General features: G+C 39.9%; 1 protein-coding gene across 1 annotated transcript in view; it reads right to left on the bottom strand.

The window, feature by feature from the left end:
• The window catches only part of TRPM3 (transient receptor potential cation channel subfamily M member 3), a 481,810-nt gene that overhangs the window by 230,138 nt on the left and 226,342 nt on the right, over positions 1-25,330 (bottom strand). Inside the window, 2 exon segments of the mRNA XM_036893415.2 lie at positions 13,499-13,703; positions 15,056-15,135. Of these exon segments, the coding sequence (XP_036749310.1) occupies positions 13,499-13,703; positions 15,056-15,135 (285 nt within the window).

Raw genomic sequence — 25,330 nt, 5'->3', positions numbered from 1 at the left:
ATTTTTTAAAAGAGTCTTCATTAGACAAACGGAGTCACCATTTTTAAGGGTTTTTTTTTTGAAATTGTGAATTACTACAAACTTTACAATTATGTGATTTTTCTAAAATGCAAAACAAGCCCAACTTTTCCCAGAATGAGTTATTTGTTCAAAGGAAAGCATCTTTATATTTTACCAACCTTAACATTTGCACAACAGGTAAACTGTTTCTAACATTTTCAATGTAAGTAATCCCTTTATACCAACTAGACATAGATATAACTGTTTCTATGACTCTGTTATTTTGACAGTTTTTGAGAAATTCTACAGTTCTGCATAACATAATAAGAATTCTAAACTAAGGTAACAGCTAACTATCTTTAAATCTATAATAGCAACTTACCAAATATATATTTTTTATCTTTTAAAGAAGACAAGTAACAAAAGGTATGCTAATTATCCTGGTAGAATAACTGAAAAAATTAAAGTGTATAGCAGATATCAAGGTATTATCAGATGCTACTGGAGGTAAGTTAGAAGTATATATAAATGAAATGCTATAAATACACGAATGCATTTGTATATCTACATAGCCATATACATAGCTTCCCATTTAGATCTCAGTTTAATTATATAAAGACTTTCATCAACAACTGACATACTGCGCTAATATGTTTGAAAGCCTTTTGAAATGCATTGCTGGGTTGGGATGTACAGGGAACATTCAAGTTCCTTCAAATTCCAGCAAGGGGGAAAGCTGGAGTCTCAGGAGATATGGAAGTAGCAAAGCAGGCTTTGGCTCTGAGAGTTATTCCTAAACCCGGGGAGGCCCTGGATATCTGTTTTAATGGCTTTATGCAGCATGGAGTCGTCTAATGGGGGACCCCACACAGAGCTGGGATACTTGAAAGGGCTCTACTCTTAAGTGTAAAGAAGAAAAAATAAGTAAGTCTGATGCACAGAAGAAGATAGCCAAGGAAACTTGCCTGGCATGACCTTGATTCTGAGTAGATGAGGAAAAAAGTCCCCTCTGATTATTTATAAACAAAAATGGCCTTCATATGAGTTCTGGTCTACATTCACTTGACCAGTGTGGTTTGCAAAACACCAAACAGATACTTAATGTAAAATTGTTCTGGCTGGGTTATGGCTCTCAATATCTGGCAGAAGCAAATGCAAATCCTGTGTAGAGGAAATCGTCATCAATCTAGAGCTCAAGTAATTCCCATGGGAAAATAAGCATTTATAGTAAGAAACTAAAATCACACAGATCACACAAGGAGATAAAGCAGCATGGGTGAGAACCAAAAGAAGCAACAGGTAGCAGAGTAAGGCTTTCAAAGACACTAAAATGCTCAAACAGCATACAAAAGAGCCATATTTAATATGTTAAAAATGTAAGTCCCATGAGTAGGGAACAAAGGACTCTAAGGAATGACCACATACATTTGAAAAAGAATAAAAAATAGAACTTCTATCAAGTAAAATGTAATAATTTAAATGAAAAATACAATGGGCAAGTTAAAACTGATCAGACACGCTAATGATAGATTCAGAGAAATAAATCAGGTGCATCCTCCAAAGACAAAATAACTGAAACAAGAAAAACTGGGGGTGAGATAATCAGAATTCTAGATAGAAATAAAAGAGATAGTGGTAACAGGCAATACTTGAACAGAGATTGACTGGGAATTCCTCAGAAATGTTGAAAGATACCAATTCTCAGATCTGGCAACTTCCACAAATCTCAAGCAGTATTGAATAAGAAGAAATCCCACTCATAGACACCTCACAGAGAACACCAAAGGGAGAGGGATAAATCTTTAAAAGCAGCTAGAAAAAAATAAAACCAGATCTCCTAAAAGAAACAGTCATTAGGCTGATGGGGTACCTGTCAAGAGTAACAATGGATGCCAGGGGCCAGTGTCTTCAATGCTTAGCAAAAATATCTTTCAAAGATGAGAGCAAATTATAGATACTTTCAGGCTGCCAAAACTGAGGATTTTTACCTCTAGTAGACTTCACTGAGGGAGATTTTAGAATACATACAGCAAGCAGAAGTTACACGATCTCTAATGGGTGAAATGGGATACAAGAAAGAATGGTTAAAAAAGATATTGGCAAATATACCACAGCAAATCTAAAAAAGCATTGATTGTAAAATAAAAAAAATGACAGTAATGCCTAGTTTATGGTGGAAAGGGATAGAGCTAAAACACCTGACAATATACATATAAATTAGATAAATCAGATGGTAGTAACAGAATTAAAGCTTTCTAAAGTCTATATGTTATGTCAGAGAATAAAGAAAGGTATTGATTAACTTTCGAATTTGTTAAAATATTAATGTTGAAGTAGCATAACCACAAAATAGAATAGACCTGCACGTAATCATACAAACATATGCTTTTAGCTGTGTAAGTAAATAAGGTTATCCAGGAGATGACAATTTATTGTCATGTTTTTGGATCGTGAAGATCCCATATTTGTAAAAACCTCAAAAATTACATGTCAATTCTTTTGTTAAACTGTATTTTAAATGTATTTAGTTGAAATGTGAGGCCAAAGCATACACAATATGAAAACAACTTGATAAAATAAACTGTGTTAAGAAATACTGAAGAGTTTAAGTTTCCTATACACATATGCCAGAAACTCAATGAAGTGCTGAAATCCAATACAGCTGGTTCTATATTGATTTGATCTACCTAGTAAATACCAATTTCAGAGTAATGATTGACAGTTTTAGCTAAGTGCATTATATCAACATAACTTAACTAAAGTTGACCATATGAGAATGGCCTACTTTGCACACAAACTCTCATGCAGTGCCCAAGGACTTTCAGATTATCTGGCATTAGAAATTTTCAACAACAGTGTGCACTTTTATGCCATGCGAGCCTTGGAGCTGGACAGAGTATAGAAGTAGTGGAAGCAAACACAAGTGTTTCTTAAATTAAAGCTTCTTTATTAACTCTTTATCATTGCATTTATTATTTCATCAGTGACTATAAGAAAATCTACATAATGAATGCTAAAGATAAAAGAATAAAATGTCTCCTGTGCCTGTATGCTTGAATAGTTAAAATTTGGTGACTCTGCTGGATTGAATTTATATCATTTTGACTAATTCTAGAAAGGGATATTTAATGAAATAAACTAGGACTGTGACTCACAAGGCTTCCAAGTTATACAAACCAAGAATGTTTCGTGTGACAGATGGTAAGAACTTGCCTTTCAAGTTATTGTTCTCTTATTTACCTACTTTAGTGTATCACTCTCTTACTCTTTTAAAAAAGAATTTAAAGTGATAAAAAGTTAAATAAGAACTCTCTAAGGTAAGATATAAATTAGTTTTTTAAATATAGAAAACCACTTGAAGTATATACTTCTAAAATTATGTGCCCCTTGCAAGCCTAGATAGTGGTTCCTAACATTTCTGAAGGATTTAAAAAATGTAGTTCCAGTGCTTAGAGAAGGCATTCATGAGATGTCTTAAAAAACTTTTTAAAGTATGCCTTAAAAAAACAAGAGAAGTAATTGTGATTGTGGCTTTTGGAACTTCAAGATGCCTCACTAAGCATCCCCACTTGTACATTTTATTTAGTCAGGTAAATAATCTAAGATTCAGATCCACAGACAGTATCTGGGAACAGATATGCATACATTATTAACTCATATAGTGTGAAAGAAGATTGCAATTCATACTAATTCACTGCACAGAACATGCAGTAATACAGCGAGCTTACCCTAGCTAAGTGACATACCATAGAGTTCAATTATTCAAACTAACTGGTAATAATAATCCAAATGGATTTTTAGGAATAAGCCTCATTTGGCAAGTAATTCACTCTGGAGCTTTAAAGTTAAGTATACAAATTACCAGTAAGGAATAAATTTTTTGATCATGTGAGCTATTGCAGTTGGTCTTTAGACCAATAAATCTAATTAAATATGTTGAAATTCCTTTGGAACTAGCTTGATCTGTTTCCTAGTTAGGAAACAAAGAAAAGCTTGTTCATGATCACAGAATGTTTATTACTCAGCTAGCAAGTGCTCCAGCAGGGAATGAATGAATGACCTGAGATCACCTCAGCCCTAGCTCTCTGCCTTATAGATGAAGAAATGGAGGCACTCAGTGTCTGCCTGGTGTAGGATCACATTGCTTGTGGACTCTCCTCACAATTTCCTTCTGCTCTCAGTTTCTTAACTCTACAGAGAGAAAAAAAAAAGCCCAAAGCCCAAACCACAACCCTCGTGTAGTTCCTATGGTCCCAGCACACACATCATTTCATGGATTCCTCTCAGTAATGAGGCGGTTGGTATCAACCACATTTTACTTTTGGGGAACAGAAAGGATCCATCAGGTTCCCAAGTGCAACTGCTAGTAAGCTGTAACGACAAGATTCAGCTGGAGTCCTTGCTCTTGACCTCCAACATAAAAACGCCTCTCTCCCTACTTTTCCTTTTCCTTCATCCACAACCAGTCTCCAAGTCCTAATGATCCTTTCTTAAAAGAGTGCCCTCCACCAGGCCTTTCCCTCTGAGTCCTTCAGTTGCCATTTTAAGAATAAATTTTCCTTATACTAGGGTGTCTGGATTAGGGCAACAGCCTCCACATGGCTTCTCTGACCCCATGCTCTCAGTGAGACATCAACAGGCAGACATTTTTCTCCAATTTCTTTCTGATCACATTATTTCTCAATTCACATTGCTACATGCAAGTAAATGCTCACGCTGGCTGTCAGGGTCCCTCATGATTTGTCCTTCCCCTGCCTCTTGAGAGGTGTTTCCCCACTTCTCTCTGCATTTGGCTAATGCTGTGCCTTCACTCCCAGAAAACCCAGTTCATTCCCTTCCATTTACATAAATCTTTCTCATCTTTCAAAGCCTTTGATTCACTTTTCCTGAGAATGCAAACCATGTTGATGCCATACAACACTCAAACCCAGTCTGATTTTTTTCTCCTTCTGGTTGTTTCTTGCAAGTGTCCATTTTATCTCCCTGTGTTGTGAGACAGTTGAGGGGAAGGACTATGTTTAACCTGACCATGATTTTTGATAAGCCTGTCATACTGGCTATGAAGTAGTTACAACTTTAGAAATCAAAGGGAGCTTAGGCATATCTTAGCAATCACGGGAACTTCACTTCTTGGGCTTTCTGTGTGAGGATACTGAGACCCAGGGAAGGTGAGGGACTGTGACCCCTCAGAGCTAGTTATCCAATAATTAACCAGTCATATAATCCATTATCAAAGCTACTGTTAGACTGCAAACTGTAGGCTGAGCTGTGCTTCTTGAGCTTTAATATGCATGACTCACCCAGGGGACCTTGTCAACAATGCAGGTTTTGATCAATAGGTCTGGGTGCGGCTCTCGGTTTTGTATTTCTGACTAGCTCCCCAGAGATCACAAAAGTAGCAAGGATTACAACTCTTCCCAAAGACCAAAGATCCTACGTGGTGTGTCTTGTGTTCATCACTGGGCCAAAGAGAAGAAAGAACCCTCAGTATTTTACATGAAAATCAGAGAGAAGAATGGAGGAAATGCTGGAGGAATTACTCAGCCATGATCAATAGCAAGTGCAGTTATTGGCAAACTACTCAAGGCAGTCCAAGTGTCTGACCCCTTTGCATGAGGACTGATTCACATACAAAGGTAAATGTGATTCACCACAGCCTAGCTGATTTTCCAAAAGCTTATAGACACCACAAATACTGGATGTCCTTGGTCCTTCCATGTCAGCAATTATTTACTGTGCCCTCCCCTTGGAGAATGAAAGGCAAGATTTAAAACATAGTAAATATGTCAATGAATCAGTTACTTTTTGTCACTGTTATTGCTCAGCAAGTCAAGTACATGGTTTTGAGAAGAAGGGGATAAATAAAACTGAGCGATAAAATGACACTTTACGATTATCTGAAGATTTCAATTATTAAATTATATTCTTCTACCCAGAAAATGCAGGTTAGTCAGTAAGCTTTCTGGGTGCCTGTAATATAACAGCTAACCCATATGCAGAATCAGCACTTTCAAGGTCATAAATGGTTGTGCCCAGAGCAATTAATCACTTCCTGCTAATTAGTCAATGATTTGAAATTAGGAGCTATTTTGGTTGTCAAGATAAGCAATTTTGACTGTCCAGTTGTGAGTTCATTAATTGCTAAAAGATCACCTTTATAAACAAGAAATCTCCCTGATTTGTATACTAAATTGTGTCACCTGGCCATTACCCTGATGTGGTGACATGTGCTCCCATTTACAGATTTCCCAATCCTGTGTAGCATCATGCTCTAGCATCAGATACTGGCACTGTAAAACATCTGGCCAATTTGAGCACCCACTCTTGTGAAATGGGGCTGATCCTGACCACCTCACAGGATACTGTTGAAGATAAAACTGTGGAAAATGCCTGGTATAGCATAAAAACTGATACATGTAAATTGGAGGAAGGTTACAAACACCTTATAAACGACTTCTGTGTATAACAGGGTCCAAATAATTTGCTTTCAGCTCTTTAAATAATGTGCCCTTCAAAGCAGTACTTTGTTTCTGAGCCCTGAATTATCTGGGGAGTGACTGGTATTTACCTTTGAGAAGGTAACTGTCCAGAAGTAAAAAGCTACGTCTGTTCTGGGGTACCTAACCCATCCTTCACCCATATGCCCTTAGCTCCATAACTTAGGACTTCTGGAGATAAATGGAGCTCAGGTAAGTTACCCATGGAGAGAACAATCTTCTCCTTCATATCATCAGTGCCTGTGCCTGGCAGCAGAAAGCCTGTGTGATGAGCTAATGACATTCTGAACAGCATCTCAAGAATAAAATATCAGTATAAAATAGTATAAAGTAGAGGTTTGTCTGAGTTGAAATTGTACTATTTGATTCATTCTCAGGTGCACAGCATGATTTTCACAGGAACACTATTTTGAGTTCCAAACCACAAACTTATAAATGAAATTTTGTAAGTGAAGCTATAATAGACAACTAGAGATCTTCCCTTGTCCAAACAGCAGAGGGCTTCCAAAATTAGAATTCGTGAGCTTTTGTTCTACCTGGGACTAAAGGTCTTTTTGTTAAGCAGGTGACTTGACTGCAGTTTTTTCTAAAGCCACTCTGACTGCTTCATCATTAACAATGTTACTACTCATCAAAGCACGGTTCAACCTTCCTATGGCCCTACTCTGCACCAAACTTGTAGATCACAAGGGGTGTCATAAACCAGACAGCAAGTATCCTTTCCCCTTTATAACACCCAGGCTGTGCAAAAGCTGGAAAGGGGGAAGCAGCCATTACTATCTGAATGGGCTGGGGCTCTTTCATTAAGAAATAATAAAAATCTTCCTTTGGTATTCTGACCTTGAGCTTTTGTAGAGCAATCTGGCTCTGCTAATTAGTCAGTCACCTCTTTAGCCATACATTTTACCCATATAACTTTGCCCAGCTTTTTAAATGAAAAGGTAAAAGAAACATAGAACAATACATCTGGCTATGCTCTTGGAAATGTAAATGCCAGACCCTCTTCCTACCACTGCAAAGCCATCTTTAATTCTTGAAAATAATCACTTGGTATTTATAAGTAGTAAATGTTTTGAGTAATGGAATTAATATTGCTAAATCAATGTGGACAGTATTTTTAATGCCTTTCTTACCAGCCAATACTAGGAAATTTGCCCCCATTTCCCTTTCTGTTGAGAAATGGGACAAGCATCAGTTCATTTTCTAAATCTTTGTAGCCACATTTTAAATGAGTACTTTTAATTCAAGCTGTGGCCAAGGAGAATATGTTGCATTGGACAGCTAAGACAATTTTGCTGATACCAGCTTTCAAGTCCATGGAAACTTCTGTTTTGCAGAGAGATTTATGCCTCTGATGGTTTAACGTATGTAGAAGTTCCCTAGAAAGAAAATATTTGGAATGCAGATGTGAGGCACTTGGGTTCCCCGTTTGATGATTCACAAAACCCTGGAAGTGAAAATGCCATTACAATTTACTGCACACTGTTCTCGTGATTCCTCAGTGTTAAATGCCTGGTACTCCCAGGGGATGGCTTCTGATAAGCCAGAGCTGAAGGTTTACAAATATAAAACTTCACTGAGCACATGAACAGGTCACAGAGGGAGTTCTATGAATTTTCTGCATAATTGTTTAGTGTAACATTTTCTAAAGGCAAGGAAATGGGAATTTTCTAGAGGCAAGATGAGTTTTTTGGAGGACGGTTGGCTCTTCCTTTCTTGTAGGTCTACGATTGGGATCTGAGGTTTATGGGATAAATTCTAATTTTGTTTCCAGTTTCAGAATGGCCTTTCAAAAGTACTGCCAATTGAATGGCCTAAAGATCGCCGGGTGGCAAATGGAAATCAATGAAGCAATTACAAAACCTCTTAAATGTATGCTTATGGAAAGTTGCTTAGTGAGCCACAGTCTAGTGATCAGCTATTTTGTTCTGTAAAGCGGGATTTATTTAATTTTGTATTTGCTGTGTGTCAGTCAATGATTATTCCCAGATCAAATTTGCATAATGCAAAGAGAGACAGTTAAAAAAAAATCAAATTTAATCCCAAAGCATTTTAAGAGTAAAAGGTTGTAAATGCCATGCTGTGGGCAGCTTCCAACCCCCTCAACATCTCCCCCTCAACCCCCCCTACTCCCTGTCACTCCCACACCTGTAACACTCAGAGAGTAAGGCTTTCTTTCATCCTGGCAGACTCAACAGTGAGAGCTTTAAGTGTGAACATGAAGCATAGGAATAATTATCTAAATGATATGAAAACTGTAATAAGGGGCTCAACCTCATCCAATAAACAGAATAAATAGCAAGGGAAAAACCTGAAGAGAATTATGTGGGTGACTTGAGAGGTTTACATACATATTCTTAATTAGGTTGTACTTATCTGGTTCACAAGTCAGCTCAATATTAATTGGAAGAGATGATTAGGAAGTAAATAAGACTCTGTCTCATCAAGCCCAGCACTGTTTCCTTTTCTAAATAACTTACAACCTTAGCCCCAGATAAAGAAGGGTCTTTAAGAAAGGCCCTAGTATCTACTGCCGGGCCATATTATTATTGCTTTCTCAGTCTATTTTAAAAATTATTTGGAACGCAGTCTGGTAAGACAATGTCTAAACCAGAGCTTTAGAATATCAGTATCTTCTACCTTGCTCCTCATGTCCTGACTTCTGTGAGGCATCTGGATGAATTGCCAGGTCCTCAGAAAGCCCAGGAGTGGCACCTAGGGGGCATGCATGTGTTCGGATGTGGTCTAGTATAGCTGAGGAGGAAGTGAGAATCCTTCACCACTTGTCAGCTTTGAATGTCTCCTTCCTGTGTCACTATTTCTCTCTATCAAGTACAGAGAGATGCTGGTTTCACTGCTATTTACTGGGGTTTATCAAGCATGGGAAGTGAGAACAGAATGTCACAAAGTACTAAAAAGGGCTCAGAAAATGGTTCTTCTGACCTAGGATATAAGTTTACAAAGACCTCTTCCTGCTCATCGCTTTTGAGTTTAATGAACCTCATCAAATAACAGTGATTTTAAAATTCTACTACAAGGTTTCCAAAACCTTTATAGAAAAGTTAGAAACATCATAGTAATTCATTTCCTTTCAAAACATCTACTAGAGTCTGTACCAGGCACGGGCAACAGAAGAAACAGAATGATGGGGAGTCCTAAGCAGCCAGGTTTCAAGAACTATCCATATGTTAAATAATGGGGTGACACCCAGAAAATAATGTGCCTTTTCTGAGCTCAGGTAGCTGCATCTATAAAAAAGGTAGAGAGATTGGTGTTGTCTAGGATTTTTAAAAGCCTAGCCGAACAATAGAATAACCTGGCTAATTTTTTTTTTTAACCTGGCTAATTTTTAAAGTCCATGATGAAAGCTGAAATTTAGAAGCAACAACTCTCAGAAGTAAAATTTGTATATTTCCTAAAGCCTCCTTTCTAAAAAAAAAAACAAACAAACAAAAAAAGAAATTGCTTTTCATAGGGAGCTCGTCTATTGAGAACATTATTGGACACAGATGCACAGATGTCTAGAGGAAAAGCACTCAATTTGGATGGCAAGATCTCTGTTAGCCAGGGAAGGAAACACTCTCAGATGATCATTTCTACCTTGATGAAGAGCAAGAGAGAGTTAGTTGAGGGTGGAGCAGTTAGAGGTGGCTGTTCTCAGGCATGCCACAAAGTTTTCCTTTCCAAAAAAGCCCCCTTTATTGGAGAGAAGGTTCTCTGGGAGTGATGCCTGGACATGGGCCTTTGCGGTAGCCCCGCTAGGTATTCTGAGCCCCCAAACAGAGACCCAGTACCCTGACCCTCAAGTGCCTCTGGTGACCAAAGTCTGTGGCATCATGCTGCACTGTCTCTCTGGTTACACAGACACAAAATGCTCCTGGGCAGATACGGTTCCCATGTAGCCCACCACCACATTTTAATAATGATTCTCTTCCTCAATTGTACCTTCTACCAAACTCTGGCGGATTCTGCCTCACATTGTGTCCAGATCACACTGGCATTTGGAAGACCCAAGCACTTCATCTCAGACTGTCTTGAAGGGAAAAGTTAATGTTACAGCTAACTTAAAAAAAAATTAATGAAGGTCAAAGTTAATCTGCCCTCTAGAGTTTTTTAATCACTTTGCCAAAAATTATTTCAACTTACAAATATTCTTGTCAGGAGTTGATGACCAGAGACATATTAAGTCAGTTGACCTGTTTCATTTCAGTCCTGGAAAATATTTAACCACACCTTCCCTGTCAGAGGACTGGCACTTTTTAGTAGACAGAAGTTGCTGATTTTTGCCTTTGTCCAGAATGTGGGCCAGTTTGTTAAGGGGACAAGGGGTAAAGAAAGCTCAGGTTGGTCCAGAATGATCATTCCACCTGATAAAACAGACACCTGGCCTACGACAATTCTACCCCTCTGTCTAGACAGGAGAGTCAGAATTTTTGAGGGCAAGTATTCAAAGTGGACCAAGGGCTCATGGCGTCTGGATGAAGTGTGGGGACTCCCACTTTTTCAATATTCGGTTGTAATAAAAAGGAAAACTGGTCCCCATTTGGCCGATTAGACTCGGAAAGAGGGACTCCCCTCCTAGTGAAGCACTGAGACCACATGGCAGGCAAGCCCTGAGGGCGGTGTTGGATTCACGGGCACGCGACTGGCATGGCCACATGGCGCCAGAGGGCAGAGCCCAGGGTTTAATGTCCCGCACTAAATACACTGCCATCCTGAAATTCTTAACAACTTTATCCTTACATTTGTAAGGTGTTTGGAAAGTGAAGTCTGAAGGGACAGTGGGGCACATGAAGGGGGCTTGGAGCCACAGCCCTCAAGTGGCCCACGGCCCTGTGTCTCACCTCCTGCTGCCTGGACAGGATCAGATCCCACTCCCCTGCTCGCCCTCTCTGGTGTCCTGGTCAGCCTCACCTCCCTTCCCCAGCCCTGCCTGGGGTGGTGACTGGGCTGCATTTCATCATCACCCTCCACCCCTGGCTGGGGCATGGGGGCAAGCAGAGGGAGGGCCAGGGTCAGGTGTGTGCCCTGTAACATTTCAGAGCAGGGCAGTAGCTGTCCCTGCTTTGGGCTGGCAGTGCCATGGAGTGTTCCATGGGTGACTTGGTGGGAAGTCTCATCCACACCGGGTCCCAAGCATGTCCCAGGGTGCAGATGGCAGTCCCTTGGGGGTTGTCTGTCCACTGCAAGTTGGGGCTGTCAGCCACGGGAAGGGGGACTGACTTCCCTGCTCCTGCCAAGGACCTACATTTTCATTTCACACTGTGTCCCACAAATCACGTAGCTGACCTTGCCTGACCTGATTTCCCACAGATGGCTCTGGATTTGATAGAGCGCGGTGGGGCTGTGGGGCTGTGGAGGGCTGTCAAAGCTCAATGTCCACGTGTTCACTCTTCTGTCTTCTGGAGCAGAGTGAAACCTTTATCTGCCTCTTCAGGTTTTAATTTACTATATAGCTCAGAATTTTTTCTCTACTGTTAAATATCATAATGTACATACATCACATATTAGCTGTGTGAACTAGGGCAGGATGCTCGCGGGCTCCATTCAGGCAGCCCATGAGGTCACTAAGTGTTCCTCTCTACTGATTATTGTGGACCGGCCACTTCTTCATCTGCAGGCAAAGGGAGGGTCAGGGTCGGGGTGCCCTGTAACATTTTAGTAGAGGGTGAGCTTGTATGGCTTTTAATTAATGCATGGTGCCAGAGGATCCACATGGTATATGGTTCAATCCCATGCTGTGAATGGGGAACTGGGCTGAGCTGCCGACCCTTAATGACCTTGAAGGGGCGGGTACATCCCTTAATGAGGATGGATGAGGAGCCATCAGATCCCCATTTCCCTTGGTTCTCTACAGGCCAAGACTAACTAACATGTGTTTTGTTTTTCCAGGCCTTGCTGGAGGTTTTGCACATAGCATTCTTTTCTTTCTAATATACTGCTCAAAATTGGTTTTAATTTACTATATAGCTCAGAATTGATTTTTCTGTGAAAGTACTGTGAGAATAGCTCAGTCAGCCATTCTTGGTGAAGAAAGTACTCTGGGTGGGGGGATGGCAGAAGAAAGGAGAGAGGAAAGAGGCGAGAGAGGTGGCTCACTGCACATTTTTAGACTGTAAGTGGTGTGAAGTGACTTCCCTTTCATTTTTCATTAGCTTCTCTAAGCAAAACTTCCTCTCCAAACTCAGAAAACTTCGTGGCATGCCCGAGAACAGCCACCTCCAACCGCTCCACCCTCAACTAACTCTCTGTTGCTCTTCTAACACTTAGAAGCAAACTTGTTGGAATACAGTATTTCTAGCATTTCCAAAACATGTGGTATACTTTTCTCCTGGCCAAATCTGCCAGCCATGTAGGGAGAAGTCCAGGATGAAAGCTGAAATTTAGAAGCAACAACTCTTAGAAGTAAAATTTGTATATTTCCTAAAGCCTCCTTTCCAAAAAAAACCAGAAATTGCTTTTCATATGGAGCTCGTCTATTGAGAACATTATTAGACACAGATGCACAGATACCTAGAGAAAAAGCATTCAATTTGGATGGCAAGATCTCTGTTAGCCAGGAAAGGAAACATTCTCAGATGATCATTTCTACCTTGAGCTGGGAGAAATGCTAGTTACCAATCAGATGAAACAGAGAGTCAAAAGTAAGATATTTTTTTACCAAAGGAGTTAGAAAAACATGTCTTAATGGATGTGACCCAGAAAGGAATATAGTAAACAGTAGTTAATTACAGAAAGCTACTTGCTATTATTAATAATAACAATAGTTACTGTGTCTGATCTCATAGTAATTATTTAAAAAACCCTGGGAGGAAGGTTTTCTTTCTCCCATTTTATTAGAGCCAGAGCAGAGATGCACAGGGGCAAATAAATTTGAGCAGGGCACCCAGCCAAGAACTGGCAGAGTTGGGATTAGGCCCAACGACTAAGTGTCCAGCTCTCCTACTCCTTGGCCGAGCTGGAGACCGAATGTGGGAACCACAGAATGGGTTTCTGATTACCATGGCTTTGTTGGAATGACCGCCTCCTTGGAACTCAAGGGTCCCAAAAGCATCCGTCGGGCTGAGCTGCGTGTGCTTGCTGATGGACCACTTCTCGGACTGGAGGTCATTTCGCAAGAGGCGACTTTCATTTTTCTCATTCTGAAGAACGGAGATACTGGGAGTGAGGCCAACATGCTGGCCTATTAGACGCCCGCAGCAACACCTGTAACAGAAGAGCTCAAAGTGAACCCCCTGAATTAGTCACCGTTGGAATACAGCAGGGCAGCCTGCTGGAGAACACAGACCAGAGCAAGGCAGCCAGTCAGTCATCAAGTGGAGTCCACAGTGTGGCTGCACCCGGCAGGTGGGGATCTCAGGAGCTACTCGGCACAGCTGTCGTTTCTTCCCTGCCCCCTCCTCCCTCTCTGTTGGCTGGATCTGCCATAACATGCCTCCCGGCGTTCCCCACGCACGCCTTTCACATGGGCGTATTGTTCAGGATTGGGACCTAAGAACAAAAAGCCCTGAGAGTTTTCTGCTTCTCACTCCCCCATCCACCAAACCTTGCACGAAGGACACTGAACAGCTTTGAGGGCAGAATTTTAACGTGCACATTTAAATAAGGAATCTCACTCATATGTGAGTCACAACCCAACTTGTCTTTCCCCAGTTGACATTCACTGTCAAATACCTAATTTTGAGAAGAAAAATCTGCAGCTTACATGCTCTTTAAGAAACAATGAAATAATTATTCACAAGGTGTTCAAAAACAAAATTCTCTCCTTACATCATGAAAATGTCCTTCATACTTTACTCCTACCACTATTATGACTATTAGTGATAATACTGATACACAGTTATCACTTACTAAATACTAACAATGTGGGCATTCATTTGTGGGTAAAATGTTGTAGTTTTGAAGGTTAGGTAGTCTGCTCAAGGTTACACAGCTACTCCAGATGACCCTAGATAGTCTAGTCCATATAGAATCTATGGTCTATATTTTAAACTGCCTTAATATAGTTTCTTTTCATAAAGGCATTTTGAGACATTTGTATGTTACTTTACCCCAAGTGCTTCCCACCTTCTATATACTCTTGATCCTTAAGGTAAGACCAGGAAAGTAGGGAGGATATGAAAATGTGCTTGGATAGGAATCCAAAGGTCTGTGGTCTAATTAGTGAACTGCTAGGAGTTTTTTAAATTTAAAAATCTCTTTTTTACTATAGCAGAGCATGCTGGTACAAACAGCATTTTGATGAAATGTTTAAAAGGGAAAACCAGTAACCATATTAAAAATACATATGACCTATTTTTAGAGACAGAGATTAATTCCTTCCCTGACAGTGTATCTGTCATTCTGTACAGGGTTTTAGAGAATTAACTGCAGGCAAGACCTATTATGTGGTATATATATATATAAGATTGCTTCAAAGATGTCCAACAACAATAAAGAAAAAAAAAGATCTTTAATTCAATACTAGCTCCCTTGCAATGGATAGTGATTGCTATTGTAATTTTGTTCCCCTAATTGCTACTTCATATTCTCACTGCATTAGAGAAACAGGAGATTACCTATGGGGGTCTTTGGTGCTGGGGATGATGTGAACACATTCTCTTTTATAAAATGCTCTTTCTATCCAGGATTTCTGAGCCTGAAAAATAAAGAAAAAAAAAAAGGAAAGGTAAACATAACTTTCAAGAATTTTTTACTAGGAAGCAAAATTTCATAATCACATAATTGACTAGTATCTCACAAACTGAACTGAAATCATGGTTACTTTACACATAAACACTGCATATAACATAATCTATTACTCCTAGAACATGCTGATTAGGTTATTTGCTATTATAATATTGAGAGTTAAAGGAAATAGCCATAATGAAAAAAAATGTTAATAATGGAACCATATACAAATCCATAATGATTTTTGAAGGCCAGGAAAACAGTGCTAAATAGTGCTCTTTAAATAAAGAGGAAATGAAAAACGGAGTGCAGCATGTCTGTAAGGTTGTAGACAACAAGCATTCAGTGGTGGTGAGAAATATATTTAAATAAGTATAACATTTTCATGGCTGACACTTCAATTAGATTTTTCCCTGTAGAAGGAAAGAAAAATGGTGAGGGAATTCTGTAACTCAGGAGCTCTAATCCATCACCACACTTTTTCTAAAATCCAAATTAGCAGTGCTTAAATACAGAGGGAAAAAAGGAAATGGAAATATAAGAGAGATTAATGTTTTCATCACAGTCCAAAATTTCACAGGTAATGCCTTTGGAAGGAAGGAAGAGTGCACCTCTTTTGTGAGTGTGTGTGTGTGCATGTGTGTGTCCCACATGCCTTTAAGCACAACAGATACAGCTTCTTAGAACAGGCATTTGTTGGGACTGTCCACCCAGAAGTCTGGCCACTGAGATTGGATTCCCAGGAGGATAAAGGCAGTTCCAGCAAATGGTACCATCTTTGTTTCAAAGCAGAATGCCCATCCTGCATCCCTTTTACCCTTTTCTTTACCAGCAATTGAAATAGTAGAGGAATCTCCCATGAAATCTGGTGAGCTACTCAGAAGATTCCTTCTCATAGCATTTAAGATGGAAGTTGCTAGAGCATCCTGTAATGTTACAACATGTAACTCAGCATCAGGACTAAATAGCATAACACAACTGAGCTATTTATTTGACCTGTCTCAGTGCTTGGTTGTTACCTGTTACAAGACCCCATTTGTTGGCCATAATTGATACTGACTCTGCCAAGGACCCAAATGTTTGTATAATCTGTGCTAAAGTGTGGTCGCCCTCAAACCCTGCATCTCAGATCTCCCTCTTCTCTCACAATGGAGTCTACACTAGCATGTGTGCTGAGGGCAGTAGTTGTCTCATACTCACAGAAAAGCAGATTTTAAAAGTAGCAGCATACAGAGGGATGCTTGAGGGGTACAAGGGAACTGCACCCTGTTTCAGTCATGGTCACAGTCAGGTCACTGAATTTCTGAATGCTTATGCACTGTCCACTGGAAAAGGAGCTCCCGCCCTGCCTCAGAGATCCTCCGGTCCTGGTGGCCCTCTGCACCCTCACACCACAAAGGTAAAACAATCTGCAGGTCTGCTTGTCAGCTGGGCATGAAAAAAGCCCCAGTGTCTATTCCCAAAGATTTTCCTTCTCAAATACGTAGGAAAAGCTAGTGGCTACATCTTTGCAATAGAAAATGAATTTAGCAGTGTAGATAACCAGCCTTTATCTTTGTAAAAAGCCTGAAAGTTAAACTATTCATAGGCAGTGATTTTTCCTGGGCCCTGAATACTTTCATTGATAACATCTCTTGGCAGAAAGATGGTAAAAATATTCCTCAGTGGACATTTAAAACCAACCTTCCCTACACCTCAGGGAGGAGGAGAGGGAGTGGGCACTTTGCTTTTTTCTTTGGCTAGCATCTGGAAGGATCTTTTGAGGGGGTATCTGGGAATTTCAGGGAGGACTTGTCAATCCTCCCCGAGAGAAGGCAAGCACAGCAGAATCACTGTTAGAGTGATTGCACTGTTAGGGCAGAGCGTGAGGTCTGCAGTTAGAAAAAGCGGCGTGAGTGGGACTTGGTGGCATAAAAGTCACATCATTTCTTTGGTCCTTGGTTTTCCTCATTGGTACAATGGGCAGAACAATAATACCTGGCACACAGAGTTGTTATCATTATTATTTGGGTGCAGCATTTTACTTTAAGAAGAGGGATGAGACTTGCATTAGTTCTGGTACTAAAAGTTCAGATGAAGGTTCAGATGAGAGTACTATGAAACTGCATAGCAGATCTCACCTAGTCACTGTGTGCCTGTGGATGATTCGCTTGCAGAAGGCCTGAGTGCCCACTAGCACAGTATATAGAAAAGTTATTGAATTTCTCTGAGCCTTTTCTGTAGCATGAGAACCATTCTAGCTACTTTGGAGAGTTGCATTAATCAAAGCAGATGACTCAGGGAAAGCACTCGGCACTTAGTAGGGGCTCAATAGGTCAGGACAATGCCTGCCATTTATTAAGGGCCAATCCTGTGCCTGGAATTGTGCCATATATGTCATATCTCCACAGATCCTCCTAAGAGCCCCAAAGGGAAGGACTGCTATTATATCCATTTTACCAATGTAGAAATTGAGGCAGAGAGACGCAGCAATTAAGTCTTAAAGCCAGAACTTGAGCAGTCTGACTCCAGAGTTCACACTCTTACCCGTTCTGCTAAACTGCCTCTCCAAATTAGCTCTCATTGACATTAAACACCCTTCCCGGGTAGTGCCATCTGGGCATGCCTGGGAGTGCCTTGGTATTTGGACAGAGTTGGACATCTAGAGGCATATCTTAGAACCAGTTCATACTTGCACCTTCCGCCCCCTCATTGCTCCCTTCCAGTCCCCACGAATGGAGTCATAAACACTCTGCTATCTGTTCTTCCTCTGTCCTTGGGATAAAGGATTGGGGCTGGACATCAGGAAAATACCAACATGTGAGAAAGAAGTAAAAGAAGGGGGAATCATTATAATGGCTATAACAAAGAAATGTAATCACTACAGGACTCCCAGCTTGAGAGTCGGGGACCATGACAGATGGATTAGACTTTTCAAGGCCATTTTATTATTTCTCTCACTCACGGATCCCAGTTTCAACTTGGAAGGCCCTGGAAGTTTTACTCAGCTAGTGTGTAAATTATTACATATGGACTGCTAACTTGTTAGTTATTATGTATAAAGTAACTTGACTTATGTGCAGTTTAGCAACTGAATTACCTTCTGAAAGGTGAAAACCTACTTCATTGTTAACAAAGGGATTGAAATCAGTTTCTTTTTCTTCACAGATTAACCATTCAGATTAACCATTTCCCTTTTCCCTTGCAAAGGCACAAAAAATTGGGTGGGGAAGGAGAAGTGTAATATTTTAAAAAATCTTTTAATTATTCAAAATTGAATTGGATTCTCTCCTTTTTGAGAAGTATAATACATAATAGAAAAATATGCATGTATAATACATGAATTAGGGGTTCTACAAAATATCATGCATAATATACTATGCTCTATTGTGGGCTTTGTTTTATCGTGCTTTTATTCAATGTGGATAGATATCAGATTTTTAAAAATTATCTTCTTGGAGAGGGCAAGTTTGATGTATAATCATGGTTTAACTTGTTCCCCAAGCAAATTCCCTTTTCTTTTGTTCAAACGCTTTGTACTGCTCTGTGACGGCTTCCCCATCCAAGTAAGTCAGCTCAGAATGGCTGTCCTCATTGTTAGAAAGCATAAAAAAGTTTTGACAAGCCATGTTTCTCACTGACCCTTAATTCTCTTCTAATGCAAAAACACTTCAATGGACAGTGTGTCCTAAAATCTTTTCTCTTTAAATATGCTTTGAAAGTCTCATGTACTCTTAGAAGAGTTGGCTCCCATCAGCCCTTCGAAAAATCACTTTTGTACTTTCTTTTCTGAAGGTACAACAGTCCCATCACCATTGCTGAGTTTGTGAAGGGTTACTTTCTTTCTTGTTTTTCTGCATTATCAGTCATGTGTGATGTGTAATAGGGAAGTATTTTTCAAAGGCTATTAATTAAAGGACACCTTATCCAAAACATAAATGAGAACATGGACATTTTGAACAAAGTATAACAATTACCTTCAAAGAATAAAAGAAGTACTAACTTTGAAAGTCAAATGTACAGCCAATAAAGCACCCAAATGATAGAAACAAAAAGCCCTGTAAATACAGCCTTTCAAAGAAAACAAAATTAACTGGTTTCATTTAAGCAGGTTTCAACTCTTTTTCACAAAGACTCTGCTATAAATTCCACTCCCCCAAACTCCTTTGACATCTCTTACTATCTCCTCCCCACTGGCCACAGAATCAGCTTCTCTAGGCAGGAATGCTTTATAAGTACACACACACAGTAAGTATTCAATCTGTCTCCAGGAAGTCTTGGGAAGTGCTATTGCAATCCACCCTGTAGCAGGACCATTTAACAGAAGGATAATCAGACCAACAATTACAAGATTAGAAAAAAGAGTCCACTGACTTTACAGGAACAAATGACGAGCAACATTTCACTACGTCCCTCATTGTGAGACTCTCATGGTTCAAATGTATATTCTGTCCCCATCAGGACAAAACACCAAAGACCCAGAGGTACCGAATGCCTGCTCATTTTTGGATTTGCTCTCCCTCAACATCTCCCTGGCCATTCCTTTGGTCTTCCTGTAAGTCCCTAGATCCAATATTGGGAAGCTGACCGAGAGGAAAGGGAACTGAAATCCTTTTACCTGAGCACTGACTCTGGGTGGCACAGGAAGTCCTGCGAGCAGCTTCTGTGGCCTTCGTTTTGCTGCGTCTGGGGCTGCTCATCCCGTTAATAATGCTCTTATGACCGCCCACTGGAAAAAAAGGCACCGGCTCGGCTCTTCCCCCAAGAGACGTTTCAAGTAAAGCAATGAACTTGGGCAGATTAGCCCTTTGGAATGTGCCGCTTCGGGATTAGCCGCACTAGAATCCCATGGACATTCCCTCGCAGCCCGCAAACAGGGCTGGATTTGAACATCTAATCTGACGCCAGAAGAAAAACAAATCCCCGGAGAGATCGGATTTAACTGGCACAAGTCCTGACAGGCTCTTCCCCCTTTCCTTTTTCCATTTTCAGAGAGAAGCCTTGTGAAACTGTGATAAGGGGTTCTGCGTTCTGAAAAGTTCAACTTTAGAAAGCAAATCCTTCTAAAGAAACAGTGTATTCATGCTCTGAGTGGTCTGAACACACAAGCAGCATTGTTCATTCCTGCCTAAAGAATGGACTGATAGCATTTCTTTTAAAGAGGAACTGCTAAAAACTCTGGCCGTTTCAAAAGAATAGTTTGGTCCCTGAACGTGAGCCTAAGCAGAACTAAGTTGGAGTTTGCCAGTGACCTTCTACAACTTCTAAAATGTCAATAAAAGTAAAACTTGTCTGATCACACTGCTCAGCCTGTGGCCCCTCCCCCGCAATGGCAAATGTATGATTAGAAACCTGTAATCCCGTTTGCTTATTTAAAAAATGTGAGCTGTGACTAGCCCAGCATATGATGCAGACTGAGGGCAGTGACACTGTGACTGTGTTTAGCTGGGTGGACCAATGGTCAGGTTCTGGCTCATACAAAAAGGGTTCTTTCAAATACCATCCAAGAGTGAAATTTTTAGATAGTGCTAATTCTTACCTAGACAAGTGACTAAATTGGGGGAGAAAAGAACTCAAATTTCAACAAGGCAAAAATGCTTTTTAAAAAGTAAATACATGAGCGCTCTATTTCCAAAGGGCTTACCTCTTCCCATAGACAGAAGTCCGAGCTGAGAGGTGGTGCTCATGATCAACTCTGTAAGCTGTAAATCCATGAGGGCAGTACCTCTTTGATCTTCATTTTCCCATAACCTCCCCTCAAAGTGCCCTACTTTGTGTTATGTGGACACCCACTGAGAGTCACAGCGTGAACTGAATGTCTGATTTCAAACCTGGATTAGATCCTTAGCCTTCCTTGCCTCTCTGCTCTTTCCAGGAATGATCTCCCGCAAACTCCCACATCTGCTGGTCTCTTACTGACCAAGGCCTCCCTAGAGAACTCCTTAGTGACCTTCAGCTGAGAAGACATTACAATAAGCAAGCTGCAAATGAAACATCAGACTGAGCTGACAGGCATGACGTCCCTTTGCCTGTCTCTTACAGGTGGTGGCTACATAGTGATGGCCCAAATAAAGTGCACACCTTTCTACTATGCAGCTGCAACATTTCTATGCATTTACTTTTAGGGATTCAACAGAGATGTGAGCCCACAAAGATGTTCACTGCAGCATTATTTATAATATCGAAAAACTACATAGGAAACAAATTAAAAGTTCATCAATGGGAAGCTAATTAAACTATGGTTCATGTCATTTGATGGCCATCAGGCTTCAGAAGACTTTATAAATATATAGAGGAATATGTATTTTCATGTTCTTATATGAGAAAATCAGGGCATAAAATAGAATTAAGAATAATTACATATTTTAAATAGACACAGAGATGGTAAGTAGATAATATATTAACATGGAAACTGTGGATAATATTTATTTTTTCCATCTTATTCTTATTTTTTTTGCTTTTCCATATTTTCCAAAGTTTTACCTATAACCATGTATTTTGTCATGAAACTATATTTCATGTGGTCAAAAGATTGCCAGACACTTTTCTTTTTTCCAACTGTTCAGTTCTATGTTATGATACTGGAAATCATGGGGAACAGTGGTTCAGGAAGGGACTTAGGAAGAATTCAGTTAAGAGAGAGGGCTCAGTGGGGGACTATTTGAAAAGAAAGTTCTATAAAATACAGGGGTCGTTTTCCAGGGTTTAAAGGCAAGAGAGGGGAAGTGAAGGGGTCAGAGAAGAGAAGGTGGGGCAGAAAGAGAGTAGAGGAGTCTGGGAGGGGAAAGGAGGCTAGTGCACCAGAGAGACACTGAGCTAGGAGGCGCAGGACCGTCTGCGGGACTAAATAAATTGGTTCCACTATGAGAATATTTTAAAAATTCAGCTTTCTCCACTTCCTTCTTCACTAGATCCTACTTCAACCCATCATCTGACTTACTTTAAATCTTGATTCAATCACTTCCATACTGAGACTTTAAAATATTGCCCATGTATGTATTTTTTTTTTTTTACCCTATTCTCTCTAGTCTTACATTTTTGTTTTTCTTTGGCTTAATTTTCCTTTCAAGAGAGAAATATTTGATGGGGACAAGATATGAGGCACCATCTGTGAACTTCACACAAAAACCAAAAATACTGTCACCAGAACTGTGAGTACTTTTGTTTAAGAGAAAAGGGAGCCCCAGGTTAAAACAGCAACTCTTTTATACACGTCACAGATGATCTTTAGGACCCTTTGATTTGGGAAAGTAATTAGTTCCAAAGAGACTTGTAACTCTGGGCCACACTGTCCCTATGGATCTTTTTAAAATCTTGCATATCACCCAATGATGCACCTCCTGACAGGATGTATCACCAGCCTGTTTCAGATGGAGTGTAGAGAGAATATTATTTGAATACCAACAAGAGCAAACCACAAGTGTAATGCTAAGTGTGGTTATTCTTCCCTCTTACCTTTATGTAGTTGGCAGACTACCTTATTCTACCAATTCATCATTAAAGAAAAAAAAAATCACACTCTAATAGAATATACTAAAAAGTTTCCACTGATACCTCATTCAATTTTAAAACATGAAATCTAATTTTCTACAAGTAGATTTTGACATGGAAAAAAATGCCTATTTCATTGTCATAAAGATGTCCACAGAATTTCTTTCTGTGATGTCCACAGCACCACCACCAAAAAGAGCATGATACAGCATAGGGGTTAGCAAACATTTTCTGGAAGGGGTCAGATGATGAATAATTCAGGCTCTTTGCGGGCCATATGGTCTCTGTGGCAGCATTCCAGTACAACAGGCGGCCAGACCAGAATTGGTGCGTACTGGACAACCCCTGTAATAGAAAAAGGGGGTCTGTCTGGCAGGGCAGCAGGGAGGGAGTGGTGGTCCTAAGAACCAGGTTTTCATGGCACCATCACTAGTTTGTCTTGGCTTTTCCTCAAAAAGGTGCCTTTGCCCTGCTGTTTCTTCTACCTGGACAGCTCCCTCCTTGGACATCCTGCAACTCACTCAACCATCAGGACCCTGGAGGGGCCGTCCTTGACAGCTCTATCTGAAGGCACACTGTGCCATTCTCTCTTCTCTGTTCTGGACTTCTCTCTGTTTTTCTCACAGCCCTTCACATCACCTGGCATTATGCCATGTCTTTATGGGTCTGTTTTTCCCCTTCCCCTATGGTGCCCACTCCCACCAAGCATGTTCTAGTTTGGCCTTGTACTGGGAAGCATGGGATCCGTTTGAGTCGGTGTTTGCATGATGTAGGAGGTCGAGAGGTTTAGGTCAAGATTCTCGTTTGTTTTCTTGCTTGCTGGCTCGCCCTTGCCCCCTATGTGTTTTGCCTATGGGTGGATGGATTTACAACTAGAATATAAGTTCTCAAGGACATGAATTTTGTTTTGCCACTGCTGTTGCCCCAGCACCTAGAACTGCATGTATGTATGTATGTATTTATGTTTGGTACATGGTAGGCACACATAGCGGACTTAGGCACTTCATTTGATTTACTTGCACATCAATTCCTCACCTGTGAAATGATGGCATCAGATGGACCCATGTTTTTTAAAGGGTGATACTAAGATGGGCAGTTGGGTTTATAGTAATATATAGTATTACTATAGTATATATATATATATATATATATATATATATATATATATATATAGTATCATATACATAGTTACTATATAGTATTACTATAGTAATACATAGTATTACTATAGTATATAAACTATAGTATAAAGTATATAGTTTAGATACTATAAACCTGCAATACTATTATTGCTTGAGGACATAAATTTTCCTTTTAGGAGCTGTGAAAAAAATGAGTCCATCAAAAATATTTAATAGAGTAAAAATGATTTGGAGATAAGAAAAATCATGATGCTCTCACAAACACAACTGAAGTTTGGGGAACACAGGACTAATCCCTCTTGTAAGCCCGTTGGCTCCTCGTTTTTAGTTAAATGTATGAAAATAAATGTATTGTGTCCTCTAATAGAGTTCCCCATTGACATATAAAGTAAAACAATGCTGGAGTGATATGACAAAGCCAGCTGCCTTGAGAGTGCACTGCTGTGAGCAAAGTCTTCCTCGAACGGTTGACGGAGCCATCCACTGGTCAGCATCATTCCGTGGCTCCGTACCCCAGCATGATCAGATCGGTTCGGTATTTACAGTCTTTAGGATCTGACTCTGGAGGTATCTTCATTCAGATCTCTCAGTTTCCCTCCAAACCTCTGCAACATTATGCTCCAGTAAACTAAATTGCTGCTTGTTCCTCTAATGCACCATGGTGCTCTACACTCCCCAGCCTTTGAAGTGCTGCCCCATTTGCCAGAATGCTAGGATCCTGCCTCTGTACTTAGTAAATGCCTCGTCGTTCTTCCAAACTCTGCACAAAACATTATGTTCTTGAGAGGCTTGACTGGCCACTACCAGACAGAACGAATCACCACAATTACTGTTCTGCTTCCATACATACCTCGCTCACACCTCCATTAGGGGAAGACTCATACAATAATAATTTATTTTGATGTAACAAGATTTATAATTATTCACTGCCAATTTCTACTGCAAATACATAGTACTCCAGGTCTATTATTGTATAGCTAGGATTTCTGTAGCCTCACTTAAGATACTTCCTTTCTTTTCTTATTTTTAACATGATTTCTGTGGGAATATCATGCCAATTCCTCATTCCTAATAAATCTCCTTTGGGGAATAATTCTTCATGGATTGAAATTATTTGTACCAAAATTCACTTTATAGCCCCGACCTTTTAATCATATGCCTTAACATACCATATATATATATATTTTTTTTAACATAAAATTAAATTAGATTTTGATCACCATATTGGCAAAGTCAATAAGTTATACTTTATATATGTAAATGAAACTTACCTTTTACCAATAGGTCACACTGCACAAATTATACTAAAATGGATTCAGAATTTTTAAGTAGAAGTAATATGTATATAAAAATGTTCATCTCATCGGCATTTTCAGAAATCATTAAAATGTGTACTTCTATGATTCCTTGGAAAACTGTGTCTCCACTATAAAGCAGTTAATCACTGCTTGGTAGTAATACATTATATTTATAACATAGTCTACAGTTTACAGAATGTTTTCACATAAAATATTGGGTGCAATATTCACAATAACTCTGTAAAATAGGTAT

This window comes from Manis pentadactyla, chromosome 3 (genome assembly GCF_030020395.1).
Source record: "Manis pentadactyla isolate mManPen7 chromosome 3, mManPen7.hap1, whole genome shotgun sequence".
NCBI classification, from domain to species: Eukaryota; Metazoa; Chordata; class Mammalia; order Pholidota; family Manidae; genus Manis; species Manis pentadactyla.
Note: the sequence above shows the minus strand (reverse complement) of the source record. Positions and strands in the feature narration are given on the sequence as shown.